The 27,072-nt window shown below is 42.8% G+C and overlaps 1 protein-coding gene across 2 annotated transcripts; it reads left to right on the top strand.

Annotated features, from left to right (window-relative positions):
- On the top strand, positions 1 to 26,327 carry CTPS1 (CTP synthase 1). Of its 2 annotated transcripts, none has more exons than XM_073318096.1 (19): positions 1 to 150; positions 1,254 to 1,431; positions 2,454 to 2,624; positions 3,640 to 3,740; positions 4,638 to 4,754; positions 6,087 to 6,170; positions 6,425 to 6,505; positions 8,588 to 8,739; positions 12,819 to 12,951; positions 14,324 to 14,412; positions 15,286 to 15,380; positions 16,358 to 16,420; positions 17,133 to 17,176; positions 18,162 to 18,258; positions 19,797 to 19,852; positions 19,939 to 20,035; positions 20,868 to 21,012; positions 23,218 to 23,308; positions 25,059 to 26,327. In XM_073318096.1, the coding sequence occupies exons 2-18, from the start codon at positions 1,266 to 1,268 to the stop codon at positions 23,300 to 23,302; spliced, it is 1,776 nt and encodes a 591-aa protein (XP_073174197.1). In that variant the 5' UTR covers positions 1 to 150; positions 1,254 to 1,265; the 3' UTR covers positions 23,303 to 23,308; positions 25,059 to 26,327. The 2 variants fall into 2 exon arrangements, with proteins under 2 accessions (XP_073174197.1, XP_073174196.1); XM_073318095.1 differs by lacking the exon at positions 1 to 150 and adding an exon at positions 486 to 1,038.
- The last annotated feature ends 745 nt before the right edge of the window (positions 26,328 to 27,072 follow it).

Genomic DNA, 27,072 nt, shown 5'->3' with positions numbered 1-27,072 from the left:
TCCGCCCGTGTTGCTCACTGCGCAGGCGCGTCTTCTCAGCGCCGCGCGTGCGCTGCCAGCGCGCCGGCCTCATGCGCTCACTTCACTTCCGAGCCGGCTCGGGACCGCGCGCTCACCTGCCTCGCGCCGCCGCCGGGCCCAGCGGGCGCGGTGAGCGCGAGGGGCAGGATGGGGCCGTGGGGCGAGGGGGGTGGACGGAGCCATGGCAGCAGCGGGGTGGAAAAGCGCGCGCGCGGGCGGCTGGGCCGGGGGGGGCGCGGGCGGGGCCGGGCAGCCGCTGTGGGGGTCGGGCCGGCGGGGTGCGGCCCCACGCGAGGGCCGGGAGGGCCCGCCGGCCGCGGGGGGAGCCCTCAGGCGCTGGCAGCCCCGGGCCGGGGAAGGGCGGGCCGCGGCCTAGCTGGGGGCGGGGCTAAGGCCGGGCCCGCCCTAAGGAGGGTGAGCGGCTGGGGGGAGGGGCGGGGTGTCTCGCTGCCCCCGTGGCCGTGGCGCCCCCCACCAGGCCCTGGGTGCTAGCCCCCTCCTCCCCCCAGCAGAGTGCCTGGGTCTCTGGATTGGCAGCCGCCGGGGGTCACTGTACAGCGCCGAGCACAATGGGTTCAGCCCAGGGCGGTGCGGCAGGGCTTGTGCCAGTGGGCTAGACATAGCTGTGGGGCCGGTGCTTTGACATTGCAGCTCCCTGGGCTCTGCCCCTCACCCACTTACTCCTCCCAGGCATAAGAGCCTGTGTTCCAGCCCCGGCTGCAGTATCTACACAGCAAGATTAGGCGCGCTAGCCTGAGCCCTGCGACCCCCGGCTGCCAGGCTCAGTCCCGGTTTCCTCAGCCATTTGAATATGGACTCTGATGCTCTTTCACTCTGCTCCTGTCGAATGGGGGGGGACTTCACTCAACTGGAGCAGCAAGACTTCCATGACACACAGCACCTGGTAGTGAAGCATACCGTTAGAAAAGGACTGTACGTGGTTTATTGCTAGTCCAGTAGACATCTGTGCATCTCTTCTTCATCTCATCTCACGAAAGCTTATGCTCTAATAAATTGGTTAGTCTCTAAGGTGCCACAAGTCCTCCTTTTCTTCTGTTTGTGAATACTTGCTCTAAAATCTCTGCTCTGTGAATATGTTCAGTCTTCCTATACTTCTCTTATTGTTCCACAGATATTTTTCAGAGAACATTCTTACTTCGGTTTGGCCATTTGTTTTTGTCCACTTAAATTGACAGATCTTGCTGTCTAACAAAGAATATTTTCTTTTCTAGGTCCTTAGACAAATGAAATACATTCTAGTCACAGGTGGTGTCATCTCAGGGATTGGAAAAGGGATCATTGCAAGCAGCATTGGGACGATCCTGAAATCATGTGGGTTACATGTCACTTCCATTAAAATTGACCCATATATTAATATTGATGCAGGAACCTTCTCTCCGTATGAGCATGGTAAGCTGAACTCCGCATTCATAAAATTCCTCTAATTTAATTTTTGTATAGTCCTAAGGCTTTTGTGGGGAGTGGGGAAATATTTTGATATAAACAACTTATTCTGTACACTCTTACACCTTCTCCAGGACGAAGGTTTGAAATTAGCAAAGGCTAATTCCTAGGCATCAGTGACAAGCCCATCAGTGATTTCAGGTGAAAGTTGTATACTGTCAGTTGGCTCCTTTTTGTTGCAGTTGTAGGACCTGACTAGTTGCCTAGTGGGGGGCTGAACCTTTTTATCTGCATAAGAAGGAAATAAAAAACTGTTTTTGAGTGAGAGGGAAAAGAGAGATGAATAGCTGGAGAAAGTGGATAAGACAACATTGGTGAGGATTTTGTGATCTTTAAACAAACATCCTTAGAAAGGTGTACTGAAGATTGTTTGCCTATGAAGGGAATCCTTTTCTATATTTTCTTTAAAGCCTTTGTAATGTGTAGATTCACCTAGAACAAATATTGATACTAATAATTTCCATAATAAATGACTATGCTGGACATGTAAATATTTCCTTTCAGATTTATTGAACTGGGGTTAAAATACATTTCAGTGAAAGTCTGATCTCAAGAGCTTTACTTCAGTTTTATGTCATCATAAATAAGCTCAGACTCTTGTCATTTATACACAGGCTGTGCAGTGATTTATTCTTTAACATGTTAATCCTATTCCACTTTCTGATCTATGAGGGTTTTATTCTTATTAGCTATTCTTTTAAAAGTATTTAATAGTTTATTTTATACAATTTTATCAAGAAGGTTTCAGAGTGCAGACTAACACGGCTGTTATTCGCAAAAAGAAAAGGAGTACTTGTGGCACCTTAGAGACTAACCAATCTCTAAGGTCCCACAAGTACTCCTTTTTCTTTTTATCAAGAATTTGTCTTCTTACGCTGAACTCTTTCACTTGTCTCAGAAAAACAGCTTGCTTGCATGCACTTTGTCTAGCTGACGCTGATGTTTTTGCATCTTACCATTTGCTGCAGGAGAGGTGTTTGTGCTGGATGATGGAGGGGAGGTAGACCTGGATTTGGGTAATTATGAACGCTTCCTTGATATCCGTCTCACCAAGGACAATAATCTGACCACTGGGAAAATCTATCAATATGTCATCAACAAGGAGAGGAAGGGAGATTACCTGGGCAAAACTGTCCAAGGTGATGCAATGCTTTGCTTTACCTCTTGTAGATATAAACCTAAATCTGTCTCTATCTTGGGTATTTCTACATCTCTTATCTCATTTGAGTTACAAAGAGGACATTGAATAATTCTTTGGACTGGTCTACACTTGCAAGTTGTACTACAATACCTATATCAGTCAGCGGTGTTACATTTTAACCAACATCGTTATACTGGTAGAAGTCCTAGTGTGGGTGCAGTTATATTGGTATAGAGGTGCCTTACACCAGCATAGTATTGGTATGCTCCCATATAGAAATAGCTATACCAAACTGAAACCCCTTTTTTATACTGATAGAACTGCCCACATTAGTGGTGTTGCTTTAACTGTATCACTGTAGTTAAAGCAGGACAACTTTCTAGTGTAAACAAACCCAAAGTGTCAGTAATCTAATATCCTGGGACCATTATGGCTTCAACTACACTGCATACAAATAATCTCCTTTTCAGACCAGTATCCTGTGGATCATGTACATCTTGTGGCTGATTTAAGGTGGGCCACTGCTTTTTTATAACTCATTAAATAATACTACAGGACACAGTCTAGTAACATTTAAAGTTGCCTTCCTGCTCTTGTGATTTCAGGTTGGAAGCTGCATTCTCTGTGGATTGAGTTAGTCTTTTTGCCCCCTCCCTCCCCCCCCTTTTTTTAAAAGGTCATCTTTGTCTGCTTGCATAAAACTCCTTTCACAGACCATTTTAAAATAACAAAACTCTCCAGGCTCTACATATAATACAGTTCATATTGGAGGCTTCCAACTGAAAAACATCACTTACAGTTGTCCGAGATGTGGAGTGGGACTACATCTCCTCATCTGAAAGGTCATGACTAGGAATTACCACTTATTAAAAGGAATGCTTTGATTAAAAAGACATAACATTAGATGTGAATGCGAAGTAATGGCCAGTTAATCTCAACTTGCTACACAATGAGTTTTAGACTCCAATTTATGGAGATTATGGTTTTAACCTTTGTCCCTATTTCTCTTCTAGTTGTCCCCCACATCACAGATGCTATCCAGGAGTGGGTAATGAGGCAGGCACGAATTCCTGTGGATGAAGATGGCATTGAACCCCAAGTGTGTGTGATTGAGGTTTGTAGCATTTCCTTCCTTAGTCTTGATTGCCATGCAGAGTAAATGGAACTGTGCACTGGCAGTTAAACCTTATAGAGAATGGTTTTTTTGTTAAACAATTTTTCATTCTATTGATTGGGACAATTCAAAAAGAACAAACCCCATTTTGTGTGCATGTCAGCATGGTGTTCTAGCAGGGTGAAGTGGTGGTACTTTTTTTCAGAGTAGCAGCTGTTTTAGTCTGTATCCGCAAAAAGAACAGGAGTACTTGGGGCACCTAAGAGACTGACTAATTTTTATAAAGCTTATGCTCAAATAAATTTGTTAGTCTCTAAGGTGCCACAAGTCGTCCTGTTCTTTTTTTTGGTGGTACTTTGGGTTTCTTGTTGCCTAGGGCATTGGAGCTCAGTTTCAGCACAGAGTTAATATGCCTGGACTCCAGGGTAGTAAGGCATGTGAACCAAATGTCCTTGCATATCAATTCTTAGAGCAACATTGGCCTTGTGGGAAGCTGCTTTTCTTCTGCAATCAAAACTGTCATAAGAAGAGGGCGTTAAGGAGTTAAAATAGTGGTTGGATAGAAGGAAGAGTTGCAAGTTGCAAGAGGACCCTCTCTTGGCCAGCTTTGCTTACGCTGCATCTGGCCATGTACAGCTGTCTGAGAGGAACAGAAAAATGCCATGGAACACATCATCCAATACCCAGCATCTCATTAAAGGACACCATATGTCCAGCAAAAATCCTGCTGCTATTTCTTCAGAGATTCCGCACAGTGACAATGATAATGGCTGTACAATAGGCTAGTTTCCCATTTTTTTTTTTTCCTCTTAAATCATGTGAAGAGACCGGAAAGATACTGGGTAGGATCAGTTACGAGAAGTTTGGTGCTATTCTAAATGGTTTTCTTTCATTTAGCTTGGTGGAACAGTGGGAGATATAGAAAGTATGCCCTTCATCGAGGCTTTCCGCCAGTTCCAGTTCAAAGCCAAAAGAGAGAACTTCTGTAATATTCATGTCAGTCTAGTTCCCCAGGTAAGTCCGTGGAAAGCTGTGATGGCTAGGGATTTCTTGTATAATTAGGGTTTATTTTATAAACACACACACACACAGAAAGAAATCTGTGTACTGTGTGTTTTTAATGCAAAGCATAAGTGTGCACACAAGAAAATAATTCAGACCATGTAGAGACATAGCTGTTCACAGCTAGCCTGCAGTACCTATATCCTCCCAAAGTATACTGTTGTGTGCCTAGTAAATAGTTGGGAATTTCAGCAAATGTAAACTTCTGTATTTCTTTTATATATTTGTTGCACAATTTTGGAATATTTATTTCTGTTTGTTATAACTGAGGGCACTCTGGGAGCCTAGTGTCCCATTTCCCTGCATGTTGAGCAGCCGTTTACACATCTGTAAAGTGATTGTAAAATGCTATCAATCAGAGTAGATACCATTTTCACCCAATTTGTGCTGGTACAGATTACACAAGGTACTATAGAAAAGAGAATTGGGTTCTGCGTTTCTTATTGGTACCCTTTTAACAGCCTCTCTTTACATGTGTCGTCTTGTAAGTCTGAGATAACACAATCTATAAAATAAATCAGATAACTTTTCAAACTTTAAAATAGTCATTTCCAGGATATTCTTTTAGGCAGTCCCTAAAGTTTTTTTTTTTTTTTTTTTTTTTTTTTGAGTGGTTTTAGTTACAAAGTTGAATAGTTCTGATGTAACGTGCATTTTAAATTTGATTAAACTGTCTCCCTCAGTAAGAGGTTTAATTGACACTGTAACCTTGTGTAGACTCTCAGATTTGAGTGTTCTTTAATTCATGATGATCTGACAGAGAACTTCAAAAGCTTGTCTCTCTCCCCAACAAAATTTGGTCCAGTAAAAAATATGACCTCCCCCACCATGTCTCTCTCATATCCTGGGAATAACACCGCTACAATACCACTGTATATTTCACTGGTGATCATTTTAGCAGAAACATCTATCTGATGTGATTATCCAGCACTATTGGATGTAGATGGGGTACAGCAGGCCAACTAGTTTGCTAGTTCCTGGGGGTGGGGAACAACTAATTCAGGCCCCCTTCTCTCAAAGAATAAAACGTTATTCACTTACAGGGAGCACGCACTCGACAGGTACCTTGACCTTCTATCCCGCTAAAGTCTTCATGTTTTCCCTCTCCCTTCCCCAATACCCTGCAGTCCCTCTGGCAGTGAAATGGGGGAAAGACTATCATAAATTCAGGGTTCCTGACCCATAATTAAAACTTAATATGAGGGCTTGAATGACTATTGCACTCCTCATATGCACATCTAGACATTAGTTCAATAATGTATTTTGGTCTTCTTTGACTACTAGCCAAGTTCTACAGGAGAGCAGAAAACTAAACCCACCCAGAATAGTGTTCGTGAACTCAGAGGACTTGGTCTTTCACCAGACTTGGTAAGTTTTGCTGTATCGCATTCATTTGGAAAGTGTGGGGCTGGCATCCTTCAGCAACCTTTCCTGATCTAAACTGGACTTGGGATGACAGGATGCTGTTTTATACCAGTGGTGGTACAGAAGTAATAAACTATATTGACAAATAATCCATGATAGGAACTTGGCATAGAAACTGTTTTTAGCGACTGGTCAGATTAATGCCCGAGTGTTGCTGTTCTGCTTCACAGCTTTGATATTGCTGCTTTCTTTGCTAGATTGTGTGCAGATGCTCCACTCCGCTGGACACCTCAGTAAAAGAGAAGATCTCTATGTTCTGTCATGTAGAACCAGAACAGGTAAAAACTGCTGTTCTTGCTCCCTTTCCCTGTAACCAGTATTTCTGCCATTTGTCAGATGCTGAGAGCAACATTTTATTTGGTGCCTAGAGCTCCTCTGTGTTAGCTATACATTAAAAATACATCTACATGTTTCTTATCTCCAGTTCTTAAATACGTGTCTCTCTCACACAGAGTGGAATTGACAAATATATGTAAGCCTGATACCTGGCTGAATAGGCAGAAGTACATGAGGTACAATAAACCTCTTACAATTGTTAAATCAGATTGCACAGATTTCTCTTATTTCCCAGTGGCTAGTCTTGAGACCTGTTAACCTTCTAAATTCCTTCTGCATTTAGGAAAGACTGTGGCTTCTAAAACCAGTGTTTAGAACTCAAAAAGTATTAGCACTACCTTGAGTAATGGGATTTGTCGTTGTGTTTTGCACATTACTCCTTGTATAAAATATGCTATCTAATGGTCATACTTGGGCATTGCTCATATCTGCATGTTCACATTAGGGACAGATTACACAAGAAGAGATTATCCAGGAAAATTTAGTGCTATTTGCAACACATTTATTTTTCACTCCAGAATGTGATGTCTTTCATGTACAAGAAACTCATTGTTAAATGATAGGCAATCGTTATTTGTCAGTAGATAAATCATTGGGTATGAACAAAAGATAAAATTACTACAATAAGTGTTTTGTAGACTAAAAGGGATAACACCTTAAAGTATCACTTTCATGAAATCCTTGTGGGGCACCATATTTGTCTCTTAATTATTCCAGACTAAGCTTGCTCATTTTAAAAATAGTTTTCTAAATTCTAGCACTGTAAAGTCAAGCTGAGTCTTACTGGTTCATGCATTGTCCCCAGTTTTGCAGTTGGATATTGGCTCAAAATTCTGTTGCTGTGTAAACTAGAATAAAATCTATCTGCCCTGCAGCTAGAAGTAAAAAGTATTGAATTTTCAGTAAACTGACTAAGTGGGTACCATTTTTTTACATACTCTTCATTTGAACCATAATCACACTTTAATGCTAAATGCTTTTTACCATATAAGGAGAAATTGCTATTTAATTCTTTCTGTGGAGAACTGAATGCAGCTTCCATTTGAATCCAGGAGGAAGCAGGACTTTCAAAGTTGGATTGGAATGTTTTGTGAGATTTCAAGTACAGTCTTATTCCCAGTGGATAAGTATCACAAGTCTAATCCCTTCATCAGGAACATGAAGAGTTGAATGGACTAGAGATATTGAAATAATCCCCCTTCTCAGCCTTACAGAATGGTTTGGCGAGTCTTAAATTAACTATTTTTTAAAAACATTTTTGTAAATTTAGTGGTGATGGAAGTTGTCAAATTCTCTTAACAGTACAAGCTTCTCTATGCCCTGCATACATGCCTCAGTCTTGGTCTGGAGAGATCAGTTATTACGGGTTTATATTACAGTAGTACCTAGAGGCACCTGTCAGAAAATGGCTCAATTGTACCGGGCACTGCACAATCCTAAAATAAGAGAGTCCCTACCCCAAAGAGCTTGTAATATCAGTTCAAGACCAGCTGCAATTGGGCAAAATAAACAGGGAGCATGGGAGGGTTTGGAGTTCAACCTCTATGGCCCATTCAGTCAGTGGTCTCTCTACTGAAACAGCCAAGGATGAGGACAGCCAAGTTGTGCTGGGTGTTCTGTAAAGTGCACGCTTAGTCACTGGAAACTGGCTTATAGCTGCATTTATTATTTTAAATAGTAGATCTTACCTTACGACAGTTTTGAGATTTCTGCTTCCCTGTGCATTCAAGTGGGAGCTGGATTTGCTCTTTCCTACTTCATTCCATTAGCGGCACTTTTTGTGAGGAGCCATAGGCAAATATTAGCTTCTCTGGCTAGACCATTCATTTGGGAAGAATGTTCTTATAAGCTGTTTGAATTCAAAATCAATTTTTGTTCATTTTGAGTAAATGTGTGTTAAATGATCACACAGTTGTCTTCTGGAGGCAGAAGGAAGTAGTAGTGTCCAGCTGTCTGATGTTCTGCTAGGATCATTTGTAGGTACATATGGATATGTTTTAATGACCCTCACTTTTTATGAACAGGTCATTTGTGTTCATGATGTCTCTTCCATCTACCGGGTTCCTCTATTACTGGAGGAGCAGGGAGTTGTTGATTACTTCCGCCGCAGGCTTGACCTTCCCATAGAGAAGCAGCCCAGGAGGATGCTCATGAAGTGGAAAGAGATGGCTGACAGGTGGGCTCCACCATCGGGAATAGTTTGGAATTGGATTGTGCCCTGGCTTTCAGTGGTCAGCTAGGGAATGGTTCCCCAGAAGGCCTGTGTTTCAAATTCCCCCAAAACTCTATCTGTTTTCACAACAATGCATTTTATTTTTAGATAGTTAACTATTCAACAACAACAACAACAGGGAGAACTAAGATACTGTTGGGCAGTTTATTTACTGAGTTCCTTAGAACTGCATCCTCTGCCTGTAACCTGGTACTACTTCAAAACATGCTTAAAATAATGTAAAGGGGAACAGGAATGTGTGCTTTAGGATTTTTTCCTTTTTATTCTGAACAGGCCAGCTGTACTAGAAATTATTGATGTATGTTTAGGAGTCATTGGAGGCATTTCAACAACAATATCATTCTTTCTTTATTTCACTTCCAACCCAGCAAAGCAGCTGTCTCTTGATGTGTCTTCTGTCTTGGACTCCCTGGCACATATTAGTACCCCCGTGGACAGCAGGGTAACGAACACCCCACCATTAGGGAAATAGTGAAGTCAGGATTTAGTCAACATTCAAGCATGTACTGAAGCTTTCAACATTGTATGTTCCATGGGGTATAAGTAGGGCCCTACCAAATTCACGTCCATTTTGGTCAATTTCACAAAATTTCATTATTTCAGCTATTTATATCTGAAATTTCATGGTGTTGTGATTTTAGGGGTCCTGACCCATAAAGGAGTTAATGGGGTTGGGGAGTTTGCAAGGTCATTGTAGAGGAGGTTGGGGTCCTTCTACCCTTACTTCTGTGCGGCTGATAGTGGGCAGCCTTCAGAGCTGGAGCCAGCAGCAGCGCAGAAGTCAGGATGGCATGGTATGGGATTGCCATCCTTACGTCTGTGCTGCTGCTGGTAGGGCACTGCCTTCAGAGCTGAGTGCCCGGCCAACAGCTGCCGCTCTCCAGACACCCAGATCTGAAGGCAGTGCAGAAGTAAGGGTGGCAAAACTGCGATCCCCCTCCCCCCGCAAAATAACCTTGTGACCCCCTGCAACTCCCTTTTGGGTCAGGACCCCCAGTTTGAGAAACACTTGTCTACCCTGTGAAATCTATATAGTATAGGATAAAAGCAGACACAAGACCAGACTTCATAGTGTGAGACCAGATTTTATGGTCCATGACTCGTTTTTCTTGGCTGTGAATTTGGTAGGGCCCTAGGTATAAGAAAATGGTAAGTTTCAGAAACTTCTAAATGAACAAACCTTGATTTACCTTTACCCTACAGACTCCTCCCTGCTCCGCTGTAGCTAATAGAGGTCACTGATACAATTCGTTTTGCATGTGTCTGGGTGAGAAATGAGTGACCTTGCAGAACTACTTTGTAAAGCTAGTGGAGAAAAACAGCTAAACTAACTCAAATTTTCACTGGTGTATTTAAGATTTAGCAACTTCTGATACGGTGGTTGAGGGTAATCCTAAAAATGTAGGACTGGAAGGAACCTCGAGAGGTCATCTATTCCAGTCCCCTGCACTGAGGCAGGGCTAAGTATTATCTAAATCAAACTGGCAGGTGTTTCTCTAACTTGTTCTTAAAAACCTCCAGTGACAGAGACTCCACAACCTCCCTAGGTAATCTATTCTAGTCCTTAACTACCCTGACAGTTAGGAAGTTTTTTCCTAACTTAAAGCTCTCTTGCTGCAATTAAGCCTCTTGCTTGTTGTCCTGTCCTCACTGGATAAGGAGAACAATTTTTCGCCCTCCTCTTTATAACAGTCTTTTGAAGTACTTGAAGACTGTTATCATGTTCCCCCTCAGTCTTCTCTTCTCCAGACTAAACAAACCCAGTTTTTTCAATATTTCTTTGTAGGTCGTGTTTTCTAGACCTTTAGTCATTTTTGTTGTTCTCCTCTGAACTTTTTCTAATTTGTCCATATCATTCCCAAAGTGTGGTGCCCAGAAGTGGACACCGTGCTTCAGTTGAGACCATATCAATGCTGAGTAGAGCGGAAAAATTACTTCTTGGGTGTTGCTTACAACACTCCTGCTAATACATCCCAGAATGATGTTTTCTTTTTTTCTTTTTTTTTGCAACAGTGTTACATTGTTGACTCATATTTAGTTTGGGATCCACTATAACCCCCAGATCGTTTTCTTTATAACTCCTTCCTAGGCAGTCATTTCGCATTTTGTAGTTGTGCAGTTGATTATTCCTTCCTAAGTGGAATACTTTACATTTGTCTACATTGAATTTCATCCGATTTATTTCAGACCATTTCTCTAGTTTGTCAGTATCGAATTCTAATCCTATCCTCCAAAGCACTTGCAGTCCCCACCCAGCTTGGTATCATCTGCAGACTTTATAAGTACACTCTCTATGCCATTATCTAAATCACTGATGAAGGTATTAAATAGAACTGGACCCAGGACAGATCCTTTTTGGATCCACCTCCATGTTCCCTATCAGCTTGACTGTAAACCATTGATAACTACTCTCTGAATATGGCTTTCCAACAGTGGTGCACCAACCTTATAATAATTTCATCTAGACTATATTTCCCTAGTTTGCTTATGAAAAAGCCGTGTGAAAGAATACTAAAAGCCTTAAATTCAAGATATATCACATCTACTGCTTCTCCCTGTCCAAATGGCTTGCTACCCTGTCAAAGAACTGCATGTAATGTTTTATTCTTGACAAATTCATGTTGACAGTTATCACCTTATTGTCTTCTAGGTGGTTTCAAATTGTTCATTTGATTATTTGCTCCATTATCTTTCTGGGTACCGAATTTAAACTGACAGTCTATAATTCCTTGGGTTGTCCGTGTTCCCATTTTCATAGATAGGTACTATATTTTCCCTTTTCCAGTCCTCTAGGATCTCTCCTGTCGTCCTTGGGTTCTCAAAGATAATTGTTAATGGCTCAGAGATCTCTTCAGCTCCTTAAGTATTCTAGTACTCTAGAATTCTAATATGTTCTAATCACATGGATGGTGAAAACTAAATTAAATATGACTGTACAATGTAAATATGCTTACAAAGGCAAAGCAAAGTAATACCCATAACACCACAATGTATAATGTGACTAGTGATGTATGTTTAGTGCACTGACAGTTTATTGCAGCATTGTACCAAAGTTGGGCTGCCTTTCAATGTTCTCTTTACTATTTATGGGTGCTGCTGTTAAAGGCGAAACAAAAAGGCATCTGACCTGAACGGAATGATTGGAGGAATTCAGATTGACAAGAGTTGTGCTCTCCAAGTTTATAGTAACTTGGGTCAGTATTTTCAAAGCAGGGTGCCTGAAGTTAGGCACTTATAGGCAGGGCTTTGGAGCTGTACTCCGGCTCTGCTCCAGCTCCAGGCAAAAATGTGCAGCTTCACTGCTCCGGAGCTGCTCTGCGCTCCAGCTCTGGGCTCCGCTCCAAAGCCCTGATTATAGGCATATTTTGGAACCTCAGTAAGAGACCCCATTTCAGAAGTGCCGAGTACCTGCAACTTTCATTGACTTCAGTATGAATGTGAATGCTCAGGATCAGGCCCAGAGAGTCCTGTGGCTTTCCAGATCCTGCAAACAAGAATGTAACATCTTGCACTGCCAGGCTGTGGAAATCTGCATTCCTGTGGGATTTAGAAGTCTTTCTTTTCCCTCAGCCATCAGAGTGGACTGAGTGGAATGCACAGAGGACAATACTGTGCAAGATAAACAAAATTGACTGTGCTTTCCTCTGACTTTTATTTAATAAATTTGATACCTATTTTGGACCTAGTACAACTAAGCTCATCAAAAACAAAGCAAAACAAACCTAAAACTGACCAAAAGATAACTGGAAATAAAGGTAAGAAATTATTTGTTCTCCCATACCATTATTCTTCTCTGTGGCTACTTAGCAGAATTTTTCTTCCATTATTTGATAAAGGAAAGTCCCCAGATTACTGTCATTCATTCAGAGTAACAACTGTTCAAAGGCCAGACTTGTAAAAGGGGTCAGCAGCCAGTCTTTCAAGCGGCCAGCTCCCATTAGGCCAGATTTTGAAAAGCGCACAGTACCCATCAATTCCTATTAACAATGAACAAGCCCTGTATTTTGGTTTTGTGTTTCTAGATATGACCGTTTGCTAGAGACCTGCTCCATTGCACTTGTTGGCAAATACACCAAGTTCTCAGATTCCTATGCTTCTGTCATTAAAGCTTTGGAACACTCTGCACTGGCCATCAATCACAAACTTGACATAAAGGTATTCTCTTTTTTTTCCCCCTTCCTAGCTGGAGTGGTATTTGTATCTCAACCAGATTGTTCTTGCTTACAGTTTTTTGCACACATCTAGGATACACCTCACAGTTTTCAGAATGATTCAGCAGCCAGGAATATTATAACTCATTTCCCTTGGATTACAGCATCCAAACATCTGTTACATGCATACAACTCAATAGCAAACCAACCTCCCACTTTCAGAACAGAGGATCTATATAATACGGCTGCTACTCTGAAACCTATATAATACATGTGCACTGTCTGGTTTTTTTAGGTGTTCAGTGTTGACCCGAGTAGTGTTGGGAAGGCCAGCGTTCATTTTGAACTTCCTCTAGCCATTACTGTAACCAATTCTTTGTAGGGTAGTCTAACTTAATTTGGTGGCACTGTCAAGCTTCATGGTACTCTGTCCTACTATTCCACTGTGATCTTGACACCAGCTGGAAACTGATTCTCTGTAAGCCTCTTGGAACATATTTGAACTTCGTGAACATTCTTGGAGTACTGAAATGTCTGCCATCTTTCATCTGAAACTTTAAAGAAAAGTTTCTTTAAACCATGTTCTCTCTAAATATGAAGTGGCACCCAAGAGGTGTGTGGCAGCACTCTTTGTAATCGGACTAGTGACGTATATCTTGTGCACTGGCACTTAATTTATTGTAGCATTGTACAAAGGCTGGGCTGCCTTCCATCATTTGCCTTCCCTGATTATTGATAGGATTTGCTTGTCACGGTAGTCTGTCATTATGGGCACAGGGGACCCCTGCATATAGGTGTTTCACAAGGGCTTAAAGAGCTATTTAAGAGAGAAGAGAAAAGTGAAACTCCCCAAAGTCAGGAGATGCTAAGGATAAGAGTGCCTGCAGAACTGTAACTCTTTTTCATATGTGCCATCATAATGCAGTCTAATTGTTCTCCTGGACGCCTGCCACATTCAGTGTGCAACTTGAACATGCACAGTTAAGGAGACTGTTTGAATTTTTTATCCTCATTATTGTAAGTGTGACTTATACGCTGCATGCAATCTAAAACCTGTGGACCTCAGCCTTACTTAGCACTCAGGCCTTATCAGTCACCATCCAAACTGCTCAGTGAGGTAGAGGACCTCCAGAAAGCCTGGTGTCCGCACATGTAATTAAAGACTGTAGTGATTATGAACAAGAAGCTATCTTGCCTAGCAGGTGGAAAATCAGACCAAGCAAGCCACTAGTAAATGTACGATAAGAAACAAGCCTGTGTTGGCAGGGAGGGAGTCTAATATATCTAGATTCAATGAAAACTAAACAGCAGGGTTTGGTATCTGGGGGTCTTGTGCCAGTCTCTCTCACTGTGATTATTCCTGGATTTCTTCCTAGTATATTGATTCTGCAGACTTGGAACCAGCTACTCTACAAGAAGAACCAGTGCGATACCATGAGGCCTGGCAGAAGCTCTGTAGTGCTGAGTAAGCAGTTCATAACCTTAGGCCTTTCCTCAAAGAGGATCTGACTTCCCTTCGTTTTGCTGACATTTTCTAAATGATTGTACACAGTTGTACTCAGGGACCCTCCCCACATTGTGCTATGCACTGAGAAAGCCCCTGTCCTGCAGAGTTTACAATATAATTTTGCGTAATTGTAACAACCAAATCGGGGAGGGAGGGCCAGCAATAGCAATGTGATTACACAGACTAGCTATGTGTACAACTGGCTAGTTTTGAGGAAGAGAAGGAGAAAGGGTGGGGGGCAGTGTGAGGCATGGGAAGGGCCACTGGGGGAAAAGTGGGATGGGGAAGGGTGAGGATTGAGGGGATGGCCAAAGCTGGGAGAAAGAGGAGGGTACAAATGTGGGATTATAATTTTTTTGTAGGAAAGAGGGATGTTGGAGGAGGAAGGGAGAGACTAGGTTGCAGGGAAGGGGTGGAGTGAGCCAAATGAGCAGTGGTGGGTCATAACTAGTGATCGGTTATTTAGGGAAGCAGATATCCACTTCTTGCCATTGGTCAGTAATACAAAGAATCACCTGCAGAATCCTTGTGTTTTTGCAATTGCAGCAGGTTCAGTCCCCTGCTGTCATAGGCAATCTTGTCATTTAATCCCATTCATCAGATTATTTTAGTACAGATATTCCTTGCCATTTATAAGCACCTTTAGGCTTTTCACTACTGTGCATGCAGTTATATTCAAAGAAATCTTGGTAGTAAAATGAATTGGTCAGGTCTTGTAACTCCAAGGTCTTAAAGCAGAAGAGCTGCAATACTTGTTTGGAGGGTATAGAAAACTGCAAGTCTCACATAGCTGGATTTTTTTTTTTTTTCCTTCCCCCTTCCCTTGTACAGTGGAGTCCTGGTTCCAGGTGGGTTTGGCGTTCGAGGAACAGAAGGGAAAATTCAAGCTATTTCCTGGGCAAGAAAACAAAAAAAGCCCTTGTTAGGTGAGAAATAAAACGTATCTGACAGTATGAAGTAATGATGGAGGGAGGGGGGAAGCAAGGAGCTACAGGTGTACATCCAAAATCTTAATCCCACTCTAGCCCTCTGATCAGAGACATCTCTACTGTGGATGAATCAAGCTCTTGCTTTAGACTGTTACGTGCTAATGCTTTCTTAACCCCATAGTGTTCTCTTGATGCAGGTGGGTGGTATATTATTCTATAGCTAATGACTAACACTTAAAACTAACAGAACACCAAAGCAGCATTTAAAATGTTTTTTAATATTCTCAAGGAAACTTGAGTTTCTTCTGGATGTGGTTGATTGTACTCATTTTCCCCCATAATTTTAATTCTCAGAATGCATGCATGTAATGAGAAAAGATAAGAGAGACACATACAGTACTAAGCATTGTTCTTGATTCACAGTTGTGCGACACTGTGTGTGAATATATATAAATATTTTTTAAACCACTGTGTTCTGATTCCATGTACTAAGGGAAGATACCTTACTCTCCAGTGCAGCCCTGGCATATCAATGACTGCTGCCAGTGTCTATCAAGAAGTTGTTAATATCTGTATTAAGATAGCACATAGGGCACAAATGAGATGGGGACCCCATTGTGTTGGGCTTTATATTCAACTCTTTTGGGCAGAGACTCTTACTTAAAATTGAATTAGACCATATGGACAAGTAGTGTGACAGAGGAAATATCCCCATTTTACAGATGGGCAGCTGAGGCCCAGAGATCAACTGACTTGTCCAAAGTCTCACAGGTAGTCTGAAACAGAGCAGGGAATGGATCCTAGTCAGTGCCGTAGCCACAAGACATCCTTCCTCTATAAATAAAGTATGTTTCTTTGTGTTGTAGATGTCTATGCAGGTGCCAAAGTGCAGAGCTTTGCATTACTGCATGCTCTTGGAGACCATCCCAGCTCACTACCCAATGTCGTTTTCATACTCTCTGCTCTTTCTACAGGAGTTTGCTTGGGGATGCAGCTCGCGGTTGTGGAGTTTGCACGCAATGTTCTCGGCTGGCAAGGTAATTGCAGTGATAACTAACTTTGAGTTCAGGTTATTAATGGATTGATTGGGATGATGGCTGTAGCTACTCCCCATTCTTTGTGGGTAGCAGATGGCTTTTGGGGAAAAATCTGTCTCCAAGAACCAGTTTTAAAGGAAAACTGTACCCACTTTGCTCAGTCCATCAAGCTGAAAGTTAGCAAGGTAGGAGATATAAATATACTATAAAATACTGTAATCCAGTTTCAAGTCTGCTTGCTAGTTAGAATTAAAATGTGAAACAAAAGATTTAATTTCCAGAAAATAAGTCATTTTTTCTGATGTTTAAAGCAAATTGGAAACTGGTTTACAGAATTTCATAATGGTCTCGCACATTGCCTTTGTCACAAATGATGATGCTGTCCTCAGGAAGATGGCAGCTTCTATCTAAACTCAGAAGTACTTATCTAAGAAGGCTAATAAATACATCTGGGCTTGTTTGGTGTATGGGACAGATTCTGCTCTCACAAGTGATCCCTGCATAAGTTGGTACTGCTCACATGAGTATGGGAGTGGGATTCATTTCTATCTTACTCGTTTCAGAGTTGCTCCCATGTTAGTCTGTATCCACAAAAAGAAAAGGAGTACTTGTGGCACCTTAGAGACTAATAAATTTATTTGAGCATAAGCTTTCATGAGCTCATGTTCAGTGTGTGACTTCTTGCTTCTAATCTAAGAATGTCATTTTACAGATGCCAATTCTACAGAATTTGACCCCAAAACTACTCATCCAGTGGTGAGTATGGTATGATTCAAGTGTGGCTTGTTCTGACCCCCCCTTCAAAGCTAGAAGTGTTCTCTGTGCGTAGATACAGCTAAACAAACTTGTACTGAAATATCTGAAATTGGAATTTACATCTCTTGATATCTTCATGCAAGTCTGTGTATGGGCACTTTTATTTTGGAAGTAAATGTCCTAGTTCGGTTTACCTTAAATCAATCTGTCATCTTTTTGGCAGCGGGATCATATGCTGTAGAATGTACAGACACAGAGGGTTTTTTCCATCTACGCATTTTTATAAAACAAAGAACGTACTCCTGAGAGTTTAAAGGGCAGTTTTCAGCATTAATGACTTTTACAGAGCAATCAACAAAATTTATAGTGGAATGGTGGATATGACCAAACAGAGAAAGTTAGTGGTGACAGTGCCAAATATTAACCTACCTAAACATTAACTTCTTAAGCATTTTCTTCTTGAGCCAATTGAGTCTCTGTCCACGCAGAACTAGGGCTGCAAGTCCATAAAAATCTCAGCTAGGTAAGCCAGTCAACAACCCACAGTATTGGGATAGTTTGTGACCTCAGCTACAATAATTTACAGTGCTCCTTTTTCTCAGACTTTGGAAAGGAGTATGTTTAAAATATCAAGTTTATAAGTCTAGCCACCACATGCTGATGATGATTCTGATTTTGCAGGTAGAGCCCTGCAGTTGGAATCCTGTTACCGTGATTACACTGGGATCTGTATAGATGCCACCATTATGAGACTATCTCCTATATTGAGACTGCCCCAAAATATCGCCAAACCTACCAAATACAATTCTGCATCTTAATTAAAAGAACACCTCAATTAAATGTCTGATTGTGCTGGGCCACTGGAGTGGCTGCTTAAGACAGATTTAGTTGTTTCTATTTCTTACGTTGTTTGCATTTGAATCCTGTTTGGGGGTTTTTTCTTCCTGTTTCAGTCACAGTTCACTGTTTTAATAATCTCCTCTAGGTCATAGACATGCCAGAACATAACCCTGGGCAAATGGGTGGGACCATGAGGCTTGGCAAAAGGAGAACCCTCTTCCAAACCAAGAACTCGATCATGAGTATGGGATTTTTTTACTCTATCTTCTCTAGTGTCCGAAGTGATTCATGAGACAACAGTGTCACGTGGGACAGAAGTGAGATTTAGAAAGTTAGTCAGATTGTTTAATGCTTTTAAAAAAAAAAAATGGCTCAGACTGTTGTCTGCTAGGCATTCCGTAGACTTTCTGTGGTGGCAGTGAAACATCAGCCCCCCTGTCTTTGGAAGAAGTAGGTTCTGGTGGAAACCAGTCACTCTGGGTTAGATCCACAAAGGTCCTTAAGCCATAACGGTCACTTCAGGTGCCACTGAGCTACTCCACTGCTGTCTTAGGCTGTAGATGCCTGAATTCCATAGATGCCGAAGTTTCTGCTGGTCGGGGCCTTAGCTCATACCTGAGCCCTACCCCCATTCTCAGGCAAAGCACTCCTCGCCTATTTCGCCTGTGGGACCTGATTCAGTAGGCATGCTCAGAACACCCATGGGGCGGGGGACACATGTCTCTGTCCCATAATACCCAAATAGCCCAGTGGCTCACCCAGGATGTGGAAGACCCAGGTTTAAATTCCCACTCTTCCTGATTTGGAGCAGGGACTGGAACCTGACTCTCCCATGTCCCTGGGGAGTGCTCCAAACACCAGACTACAGAGTCAGTTTCTCACCACCTCTGTCAGGCCCAATGCATATTTAATGATTTATACAGAATGGAACAACTTCAGCAGGGAAGATTGAGAGAGACTCACACCAAATAGCCTGGTGGCTAGGACACTCACCTGAAATGTGAGAGACCTGGGCTCAAGTCCTTGCTCCAAAACTGGTAGAGTGGGGATTTGCAAACAGGTCTCCCAGATCACAGGTGAGTGTGCTAATCCCTCAGCTATTGGCAGTAAGGGGGAGGGGGTCTGACCTGTGCCTGGCCAAGTGTCTGACTCCAAAAGAGTGTTCCCAGCTGTAAAGTCTGAATGGAGACAGGTGGTTGACTACCTCCGAGGGTGGGGTTTAGACCCTGCTCCTCAGCATTTCCTGTTGGCTGATTTAGGTAGCTCTCTGTTCAGCTTGCTGGTCTCTGTGAATCCCTTTCGTAGGTGCCTAGGCTCCCCAGAGTTAGGTACCTAATTCAGGTCTCAGAGTAGCGGCCGTGTTAGTCTGTATCCGCAAAAAGAAAAGGAGAACTTGTGGCACCTTAGAGACTAACCAATTTATTTGAGCATAAGCTTTCGTGAGCTACAGCTCACTTCACCGGATGCATCCGATGAAGTGAGCTGTAGCTCACGAAAGCTTATGCTCAAATAAATTGGTTAGTCTCTAAGGTGCCACAAGTTCTCCTTTTCTTAATTCAGGTCTGTAAATTCCACTGCGTGGCAGGATGCCTAGGAGCTAATGCTCAGTTGTAATGCTGCAGTGCAGATTGTATGATTTGTGGCTAACACGGGGAAGATGGTGGGAAAAGTAGGCTGGGGTTATAAATTAATTGGTTAAAGAGAAGTAGGAACATCAAGTGGAGTTTACCATGATTTTGGATGTAATTAAGAAGGTAAAAGGTCCTCTCTTTCTGGGCAGGAAAATTGTATGGAGATCATGACTTCCTGGAAGAGAGACACAGACACAGATTTGAGGTATTAGTTGGTGTATTCTGGGCTCTTTGTAAGCTTTCTCACTGAAGAGCCTGAGAGATCGTGTGTATTTTGCTGCTTTTCCTCAGGTGAATCCAGAACTGAAATGCTTCTTTGAAGAGCAGGGCCTGAAATTCGTAGGCCAGGATGTGGAAGGAGAGCGAATGGAAGTGGTTGAGTTGGAAGGTGAGCACTTGAGCAGCTGTGCTGGGAGTTGGTGTGTCTGTCAAGGAGAGAGTTTTTTGTCTGACATGGCAGCTTCTCTATGGGATCAGGGTAAGATCTCAATATCTCAAGTCTGTTCCCCGAACAGAGCTATTGAAATGCAAAATAGTAATGACTGTTAGGAGTCGGAGGACAGAGAAATACAAAGGACAGAGCAGGGAGGTGACCTCCCAGAGCACAGAAGGAACCAAAGCCAGGGTTGGAACTCGGAGGTCCTGAGTTTGTTAGCTTGGCTGTGCAGCTCAGATCCTAATGATGTTCTCTAGACCAGTGGTTCTCAACCAGGGGCTTGGGGGCCAAGAACAGGTTTCAGGGGGTCCGCCCAAATAAATCAGAGAGCAGGGCCAGCGTTAGACTCATGGGGGCCCAGGACAGGAAGCTGAATCCCAAGCCCTGCTGTCTGGGACTGAAGATGAAGTCTGAGCCTTTCCGCCCTGGGCTGAAGCTGAAGCCTGAGCAACTTACCTTTGTGGGACCCCCTGTGGCGTGGGAACCTGGGCAGTTATTCTGTTTGCTCCTCCCTAACACCGGTCCTGGCTTTTAATCTACTGAAAACCTGTTGTGGCCTGGGTGGGCTGTGGAATTTTTATGGCATGTTTGGGGAGCCTCGGAAGGGAAAAGTTTGAGAACCCCTGCTCTAGCTGGTCTGTCAGCAGCAGATGCCAGCTGTGAGGTGTGAGGAGGTTATCCAGCAGGGCCTTCCAACATAAGATGTGGCTGCTCGGTGGTGATCTCAGAGACTCATTATTCAGAATTAACCTAACACACTCCGTGCTTTTCTCTCTTCTCTTAGAGCATCCATTTTTTGTTGGTGTTCAGTATCACCCAGAGTTCCTATCCAGACCCATAAAGCCATCTCCCCCATACTTTGGCCTCCTGCTGGCCTCCGCAGGGCGGCTCACTCATTATCTACAGAAGGGCTGCAGGCTCTCACCCAGGTAGGTTTGAATCAGTATCCTAGTTCAGTGCCTGACTTCCTATAGTACAGAGCTCTCCAGTGAACCATGGCTGACTCTCTAACACTTGTGCTGGGGACTCCAAGATCTGACAGAGATGGGGATCCCAGCATGTCTGGCACAAAAACATTGAGTGCGTACTTTCAGCTTCCCTTCTTTCATCTCTTTCATCTTGGGCTAGACTGTGCCTTGAAGACTCTGACCAAATGGGGCATTGTGGAGTTATTCTGCCCAACACAGAATCGTGGGAAGGTTTTACCTTTAAGGGGGATCAGACCCTTGCAAAGAACAAGGGGTATGCATGTTGTACCTTTCCTTGGGGAACAGGTATGCCGGGGTGTTCTCAGGCATTGTGGTTGGGCCTGGCCCTTGCATAAAGTAAGGACGGCTGCTGGCATCCTCCCCACCCTCCATGAACATTCAAACAATTACCAGGCACAACATGATCACTGTTGGCCTAGATGGCGCACCTAGATAATCTCCACACTGTTCTCTGTATTGTCCTCTTGCTGGATCCAAAGTAAGAGTAGATTCCTTTCTCACTTTTTGTTGGCCTGGGTTGCAGAGGGATTGACATGCTGGAAGAAGTTAAAAGATGAAGCAGTCATGTCCTTTGGACACACGGGAAAATGATGCGTGTAGAGCACAGCAGGCAGCAGAGACAGCTTGGTAACTGAGCAAAGCACAGTAGAAAGCATCTTGAACAAGTGACTGTATCAGGAAAAGCTGTGTCCTTCACAAGTGGACCCAATAATTTACTACAACGAGAAAAGCGTTGAAACTCTTGGGTGGAGTTGCAAGCATCCTGCATACAGCAGTTGGTATAATAGTACCTGGAAATGGCTGGCATTTGTACTCCAACCCTGCTCATTTGAATCTCTGAGCTAGGCGGGCACAAAACCAAAATACAGAAGACCAAGAGAATATAAATGTGAAATATCTAGACCTTGAGAATATTGAGACGACTTATCTTAGGGCTTGTCTACAACATCAGTGGTCGATTTAGCGGGTCTAGTGAAGACCTGCTAAATCAACCACAGACCGCTCTCGCATCGACTCCTGAACTCCAGCTGAACAAGAAGTGCAAGTGGAGTCGACTGGAGAGCGTCTCCAGTCAACGTAACGTAGTGTGGCCCCCGCAGTAAGTAGATCTAAGTACACTGACTTCAGCTATGTTATTCACATAGCTGAAGTTGCGTAACTTAGATCAATCTCCCCCCGTAGTGTAGACAAGGCCTTAAATTTCCCTTCTCTAAACGTGCTGCTGGGAACGGCTGCGCTGAGATCGGGCGCTGCTGGTCGCTTTGCTGTCAGGAGGGAAGAGGTAACTTGGAACATTTGGGGTTGTTATAATCTATTGCCGATTAAACACTTCACCGCTTGGTGATGAGTCTGTATTTCATTGCACCAACATACAATGTGCTTCCATGCTTAGGATGTGTTCTAGGCATAAGGTGCCTGTCTTACAGCTCTTCTCATTCCTGAGTTATCAAAGCTCCTATGAAGTAGCTCTCTCTCCAGATTAAAGGCAGCAGGACCTCTGCCCTGGAACGGTTGCAGTAGAATGGGTCATACTAAAGGTTCTGGCTAGCTTACCTGACATGTCACTGGGGCTGTGCTTGCCTTTATGAAGACATTAAATAGCTTTTGAAATGCACAGACCCCTAAATTTTAAACCAGGTCATTGTGATTTAGCCTCATTCCCATAGAGACTGCAGACTTTAGTCTTAACATGCTTTGTTTGACATGTCCTACTGGGTTTTGTACTTCTCTCTTGGGAGAAATTCTTAACCTTTCATGCAGGGTTTCAGGTTTCCAAAAACTCTGTTCAGAAGTAAATAAAGGCCAAGGTCCCTGGTGTTCTGGTTGTGTAGTGCCTGGGGAAAAGCTGTGGAGGCGCCTGGAGGCCAGCAAGGCCACTGATGGCTGTTCCACAAAATTAAGCAAGAAAAACCATTGTGGGGAATGATCCCTGCCTTTAAAGACAAGAGCAGCAGAGTGTCGTCTAGAACCCCCAACCTGCTACACCTACAGCCAGCTCCCACTCAGCCATGATGTGCAGCCTGATCTCTAAAGGGTCTGTGCTCACTGTAAACAGCAAGTGCAGTTGAACTAGGCTGCCTGGCTAGTCCTGTGGTATAATCTCTGCTAGAGCTTCCCTTTCCTAAAGCTGTCTGACTTCTACAGGGACACCTACAGCGACAGAAGTGGCAGCAGCTCGCCTGACTCTGAGATCACAGAACTGAAGTTCCCATCAGTAAATCATGACTAATTCCCGGTAATGTTAAAACATGATGTCTGTCTCTTTCCTCCTTTATCTTTTCTTTCCTTCCCTCCTGACATCTGAATTCTTCAAATCAGTCTGAAAAAGACTGGCAAGATGTGAGTCAGCTTGCACTGTGCATATATGCCAGCTGCATTCTGAGTGATGCATGGTATTTTTGTGTCTGGGAACGCTGTCGCTGGTTCTGATCCCCTTTGCTGCCTGCCCATTTTGCTAAGAAAGTACAAAAAGGTACTTTTTATGGGAGTTTTTTTTTCTTTAAATAATAAATGTACTATGCACTCTTGAAATGAGAGACTCAGTCAATTACTAGACTTAATTCTGTAGAACCATTATCTGAAACATTACACCAAGTAGAGAGAAAAGCTGAGGATTTAAAAAGCTGCTGTTGTTTTGATGAGGAAACCTTTACCTTAGAAACGTGGTATAGAAACAATTCAAAAGGAGGGGGAAAAACCCCTATAATTAGCCTGCTTAGGCTGTGATCACGTGTATTTACCTATAGGCTCATCTGCCTGTTTGCCTCTTATGTAAAGGCAGATTAGGTGTCCTTATCACTCTTTCAGCTGTTCTGACTACAGGTTCCCATGTCAAAACAATGAACCAGAATTTCAGAGGTGCTGAGCTCTCGCCACTCAGATAGGAGCTGCAGAGGCTGAGCACCTGTGGAAAATTAGGTTTATTGTCAATACTAAAACCTCAGTTTTTTTTCTCATTAAAAAGTCCTAAAATTCAAGCTTCTGCAGGAAAACAAAATTGTTGTAACTGGTTTTGTGAAGTCCCTTTTTCTTCTTGGAGTTGGTGTCTGAACGTGATGTTGTTAGTTTCTCCATTGCTCCCAGCTGTGACTTTCTGCCTATCCTGTAGGCGTACTTGGTATTTTTCTAATAAATTAAGCAGAATTTGTGTACGTACATGTCGTATTTGCAAGAGTGAGGGAGGATTTTTGTTGCTAAAGCCATAGGATTGGGAGAGTTATTTTCCTCCTAGTAGCGATCATTTCAAAGGAACTGCAATGAGTGTCAGAAAATTACTAGACTATTGTGCGTAGGTCTCCCTAAAAAGATGGTGGTTTGCACTTGGAACAGAAATACTCTTTAAAAACTTCTCCCTCCATAAAGTTTTCTTGGTACCTTGAGTCACTGAAAGTATCTCAGAAAGCCTATGATATTACAGATACAGTGCATCGTATGGAGACATCTGGTGCTTGTGATGCCACATTCTAGGAGATCATCAATGGAAATTCAAAGACTTCCCAGAAGCTGTTGTACTTATTTCTGTGCTGATTTCCCCCACAGCCTGGTTAGTGGGGTCATTAGCACATAAATCTGGGTTTAACTCAGTTGTCATTTTTGCTTTAATAACTGGCCCAAGGAAGCAGGATTTTGCTTCTTGGGATAAGATGTGACCCTGCTTAGCCCAAGGGAACAGGTACCCTGATTTTATTCTTCAGCTCTGCGGTGTTTGTTTTCTAGTTTACTTTAATGCTGTCGTATATAACCGGCTTTCTTTCAAAGGGGTAGATACTGCATTTTTTTAAATTGTCTCAATGCCCCTATAAGCTAGCAGGCATCACTGTGCTGGGGCAGAAGAGCCTCGTGAGGTAGGTGTGGAACTCCTATGGGGTGGGAGGGGCAGTGCACTGTCGCTCACACCACTGAAGGCGGAGCGGAATCTACTCTGCACTTCAAATCTGGTGCTCTTGGTCTTCAATAATTCCTTCTCTTGTCCTTTATTTGTCCAGGTGGATCTTCACTAGAAGAGGAGCAGAGTCTTCGTTAGACTTCCTAGACTTCTTACAGCAATAGCCTGAATGCTGTCAGCTATGGGCTTTAAGTTATGTTTATAATTTTGACAAAATCTTGTCCCTTTTTATTTTCTGAATTTTTGCTGTCTTTTGTTGAATGTTCCTCTGTTGATCCTTATAACTCCCTGAGGAGCATTTGCCATGGTGCATGCAGCTCTGGGCCTTCTCTGCAGCTCTGCCCCACCTCTGAGAATCAAAACAAAGTCAGGAAGGCTAGATGCTGGAACAGGCTCTAGTTTCACCGTGGAGAATCCAGTTGCACATGCTTCTTAATGCACGGTAATACTAGCATGAGTTTGTGTCTCAGAAACTTGGTATTTGGGCTGCTTTCTCCAAATACCACATGTTGTCATACAGTTGAACTCTTTGCAGGAGGTCAAATTTTGGGGCTTTCTTCATTCAGCTCTTGAGCTGAGCTAGGAAAGGTGGGATGTCAGTTTATTGTGCTTTATGCAGCCTATCTTTTTAAAACTACTATTTAAAACTCTTTGGCACTGGTGGTTTTTGTGCTTTCAGTGCTAGCAATGAACTTAGACCAGGAAAATCTGGCAGAGTTAATCTGTTCATGAACATGATCAACTCTGATTCTAACTGTGACATGTCACTCTGCAGGGATGTAATTAACTTGAGATCATGTAAAAATGCCACAGTGTCAGGAAACCACATCTTTGCGTGAATGGGGCATAACTTTTAGCCCTTTAATGCCAGCATTTTCTGGTGCTGCTTCTTGGGCTGGGAAATCTTAACTCCTTGCATCAAGGGGGTGGTATAGAAAAGAACACGATGAACTGTTTTCAGATGCTGCCTTTAAAAGCTTTCATTGCTATTCACCTTGGATTGAAACATTCAAGATGCTATATTTTATTAACACTTTAAAGGGAAACTTTCCCTTGCCTCTTTGTCATGTCCATCTTCCTGAATGCAATAAAAAGTGCCATTGTCCTAGAAGTTGGGCTTAGCAACTTGCCTACAGTATTATTTGGCTTAGTCCTTAAATGTGCACTGCCTACTAGTGATATTCTCAGAATTGCCAGAGATGAGGATGGGGTGAGTGAAATGGGGTGATTCCTTTTGTTCTGCCTTTTTGCCACGCTGTGAGAAACAAAGTTTGGTCTTCAGCAAGTTAGAAGAAAGGAAGACTGTTTCTTTATTGTATTGTGTCATGTCCTAAACCCTCTTCAGTTTATTAAAGTTTGGGCAAAGCTGTCTGTGTCTCGCCTGATGGAGGATTAACCCTTACGTTATCTGACTCTCAAACGCCTTCAAAACTCTATTCTAACAGCATGAAAACTCTTCTCAATACTGTGTCCTCCTGACACTCGCAGCCCTCCAGGCTTTGTTCTTAAATACACATTTTAAGAAATCTCCGTTGTAAGGTTGCACCTTATTGAGGGGGATTTTGGTAAGAATTCCTGGAGTGGTTTGTATGTGCCATTACAACTGTCCTGTAATAGTAATCTTTGGTAGTGAGGTTCTATGTATTGAAATAGACACTTCCTATAAAGTGACTAATTCTTTAGTATTGTGATCTCACTTATCTGTGATTATTATTTTCCTTTCTAATAGTTTGTTAGTGATTGAGAAATTAAACTGTTTGGTCATAAAATGTCTAATAAATACCTCAGAGCTGACCATGTTTTTTCCAGATTTCAGGACAAAGGACCAAGTCAGTGTGGGGTGTAATATTTAAGTGTAACTCTCTCCACCTGCACAGCCTCAAATATATTGGATTAGTTAGTAAGGGTGAGCACCTTTTTTTTTTTATGCTGGATGGATGTGGTGCTAAAATATACCCCATGCAGCCCCCCCCCGATACCGCGGTGCAGAACTTCAGTTCAAGTGCACCATCATCTTCAGCAGTAGGTCCCAAATACTGGAATCAACACTTCTCTGCCCTTTGCCATTCCTTTTGTTTTGGATTTTCCCTATCTTTGCCTTTCTTCTTCCCATT

Source organism: Lepidochelys kempii, chromosome 19, assembly GCF_965140265.1.
Source record: "Lepidochelys kempii isolate rLepKem1 chromosome 19, rLepKem1.hap2, whole genome shotgun sequence".
Classification (NCBI taxonomy): Eukaryota; Metazoa; Chordata; order Testudines; family Cheloniidae; genus Lepidochelys; species Lepidochelys kempii.
The sequence above is the reverse complement of the archived record's forward strand: the minus strand, read 5'-3'. Positions and strand labels throughout refer to the sequence as shown.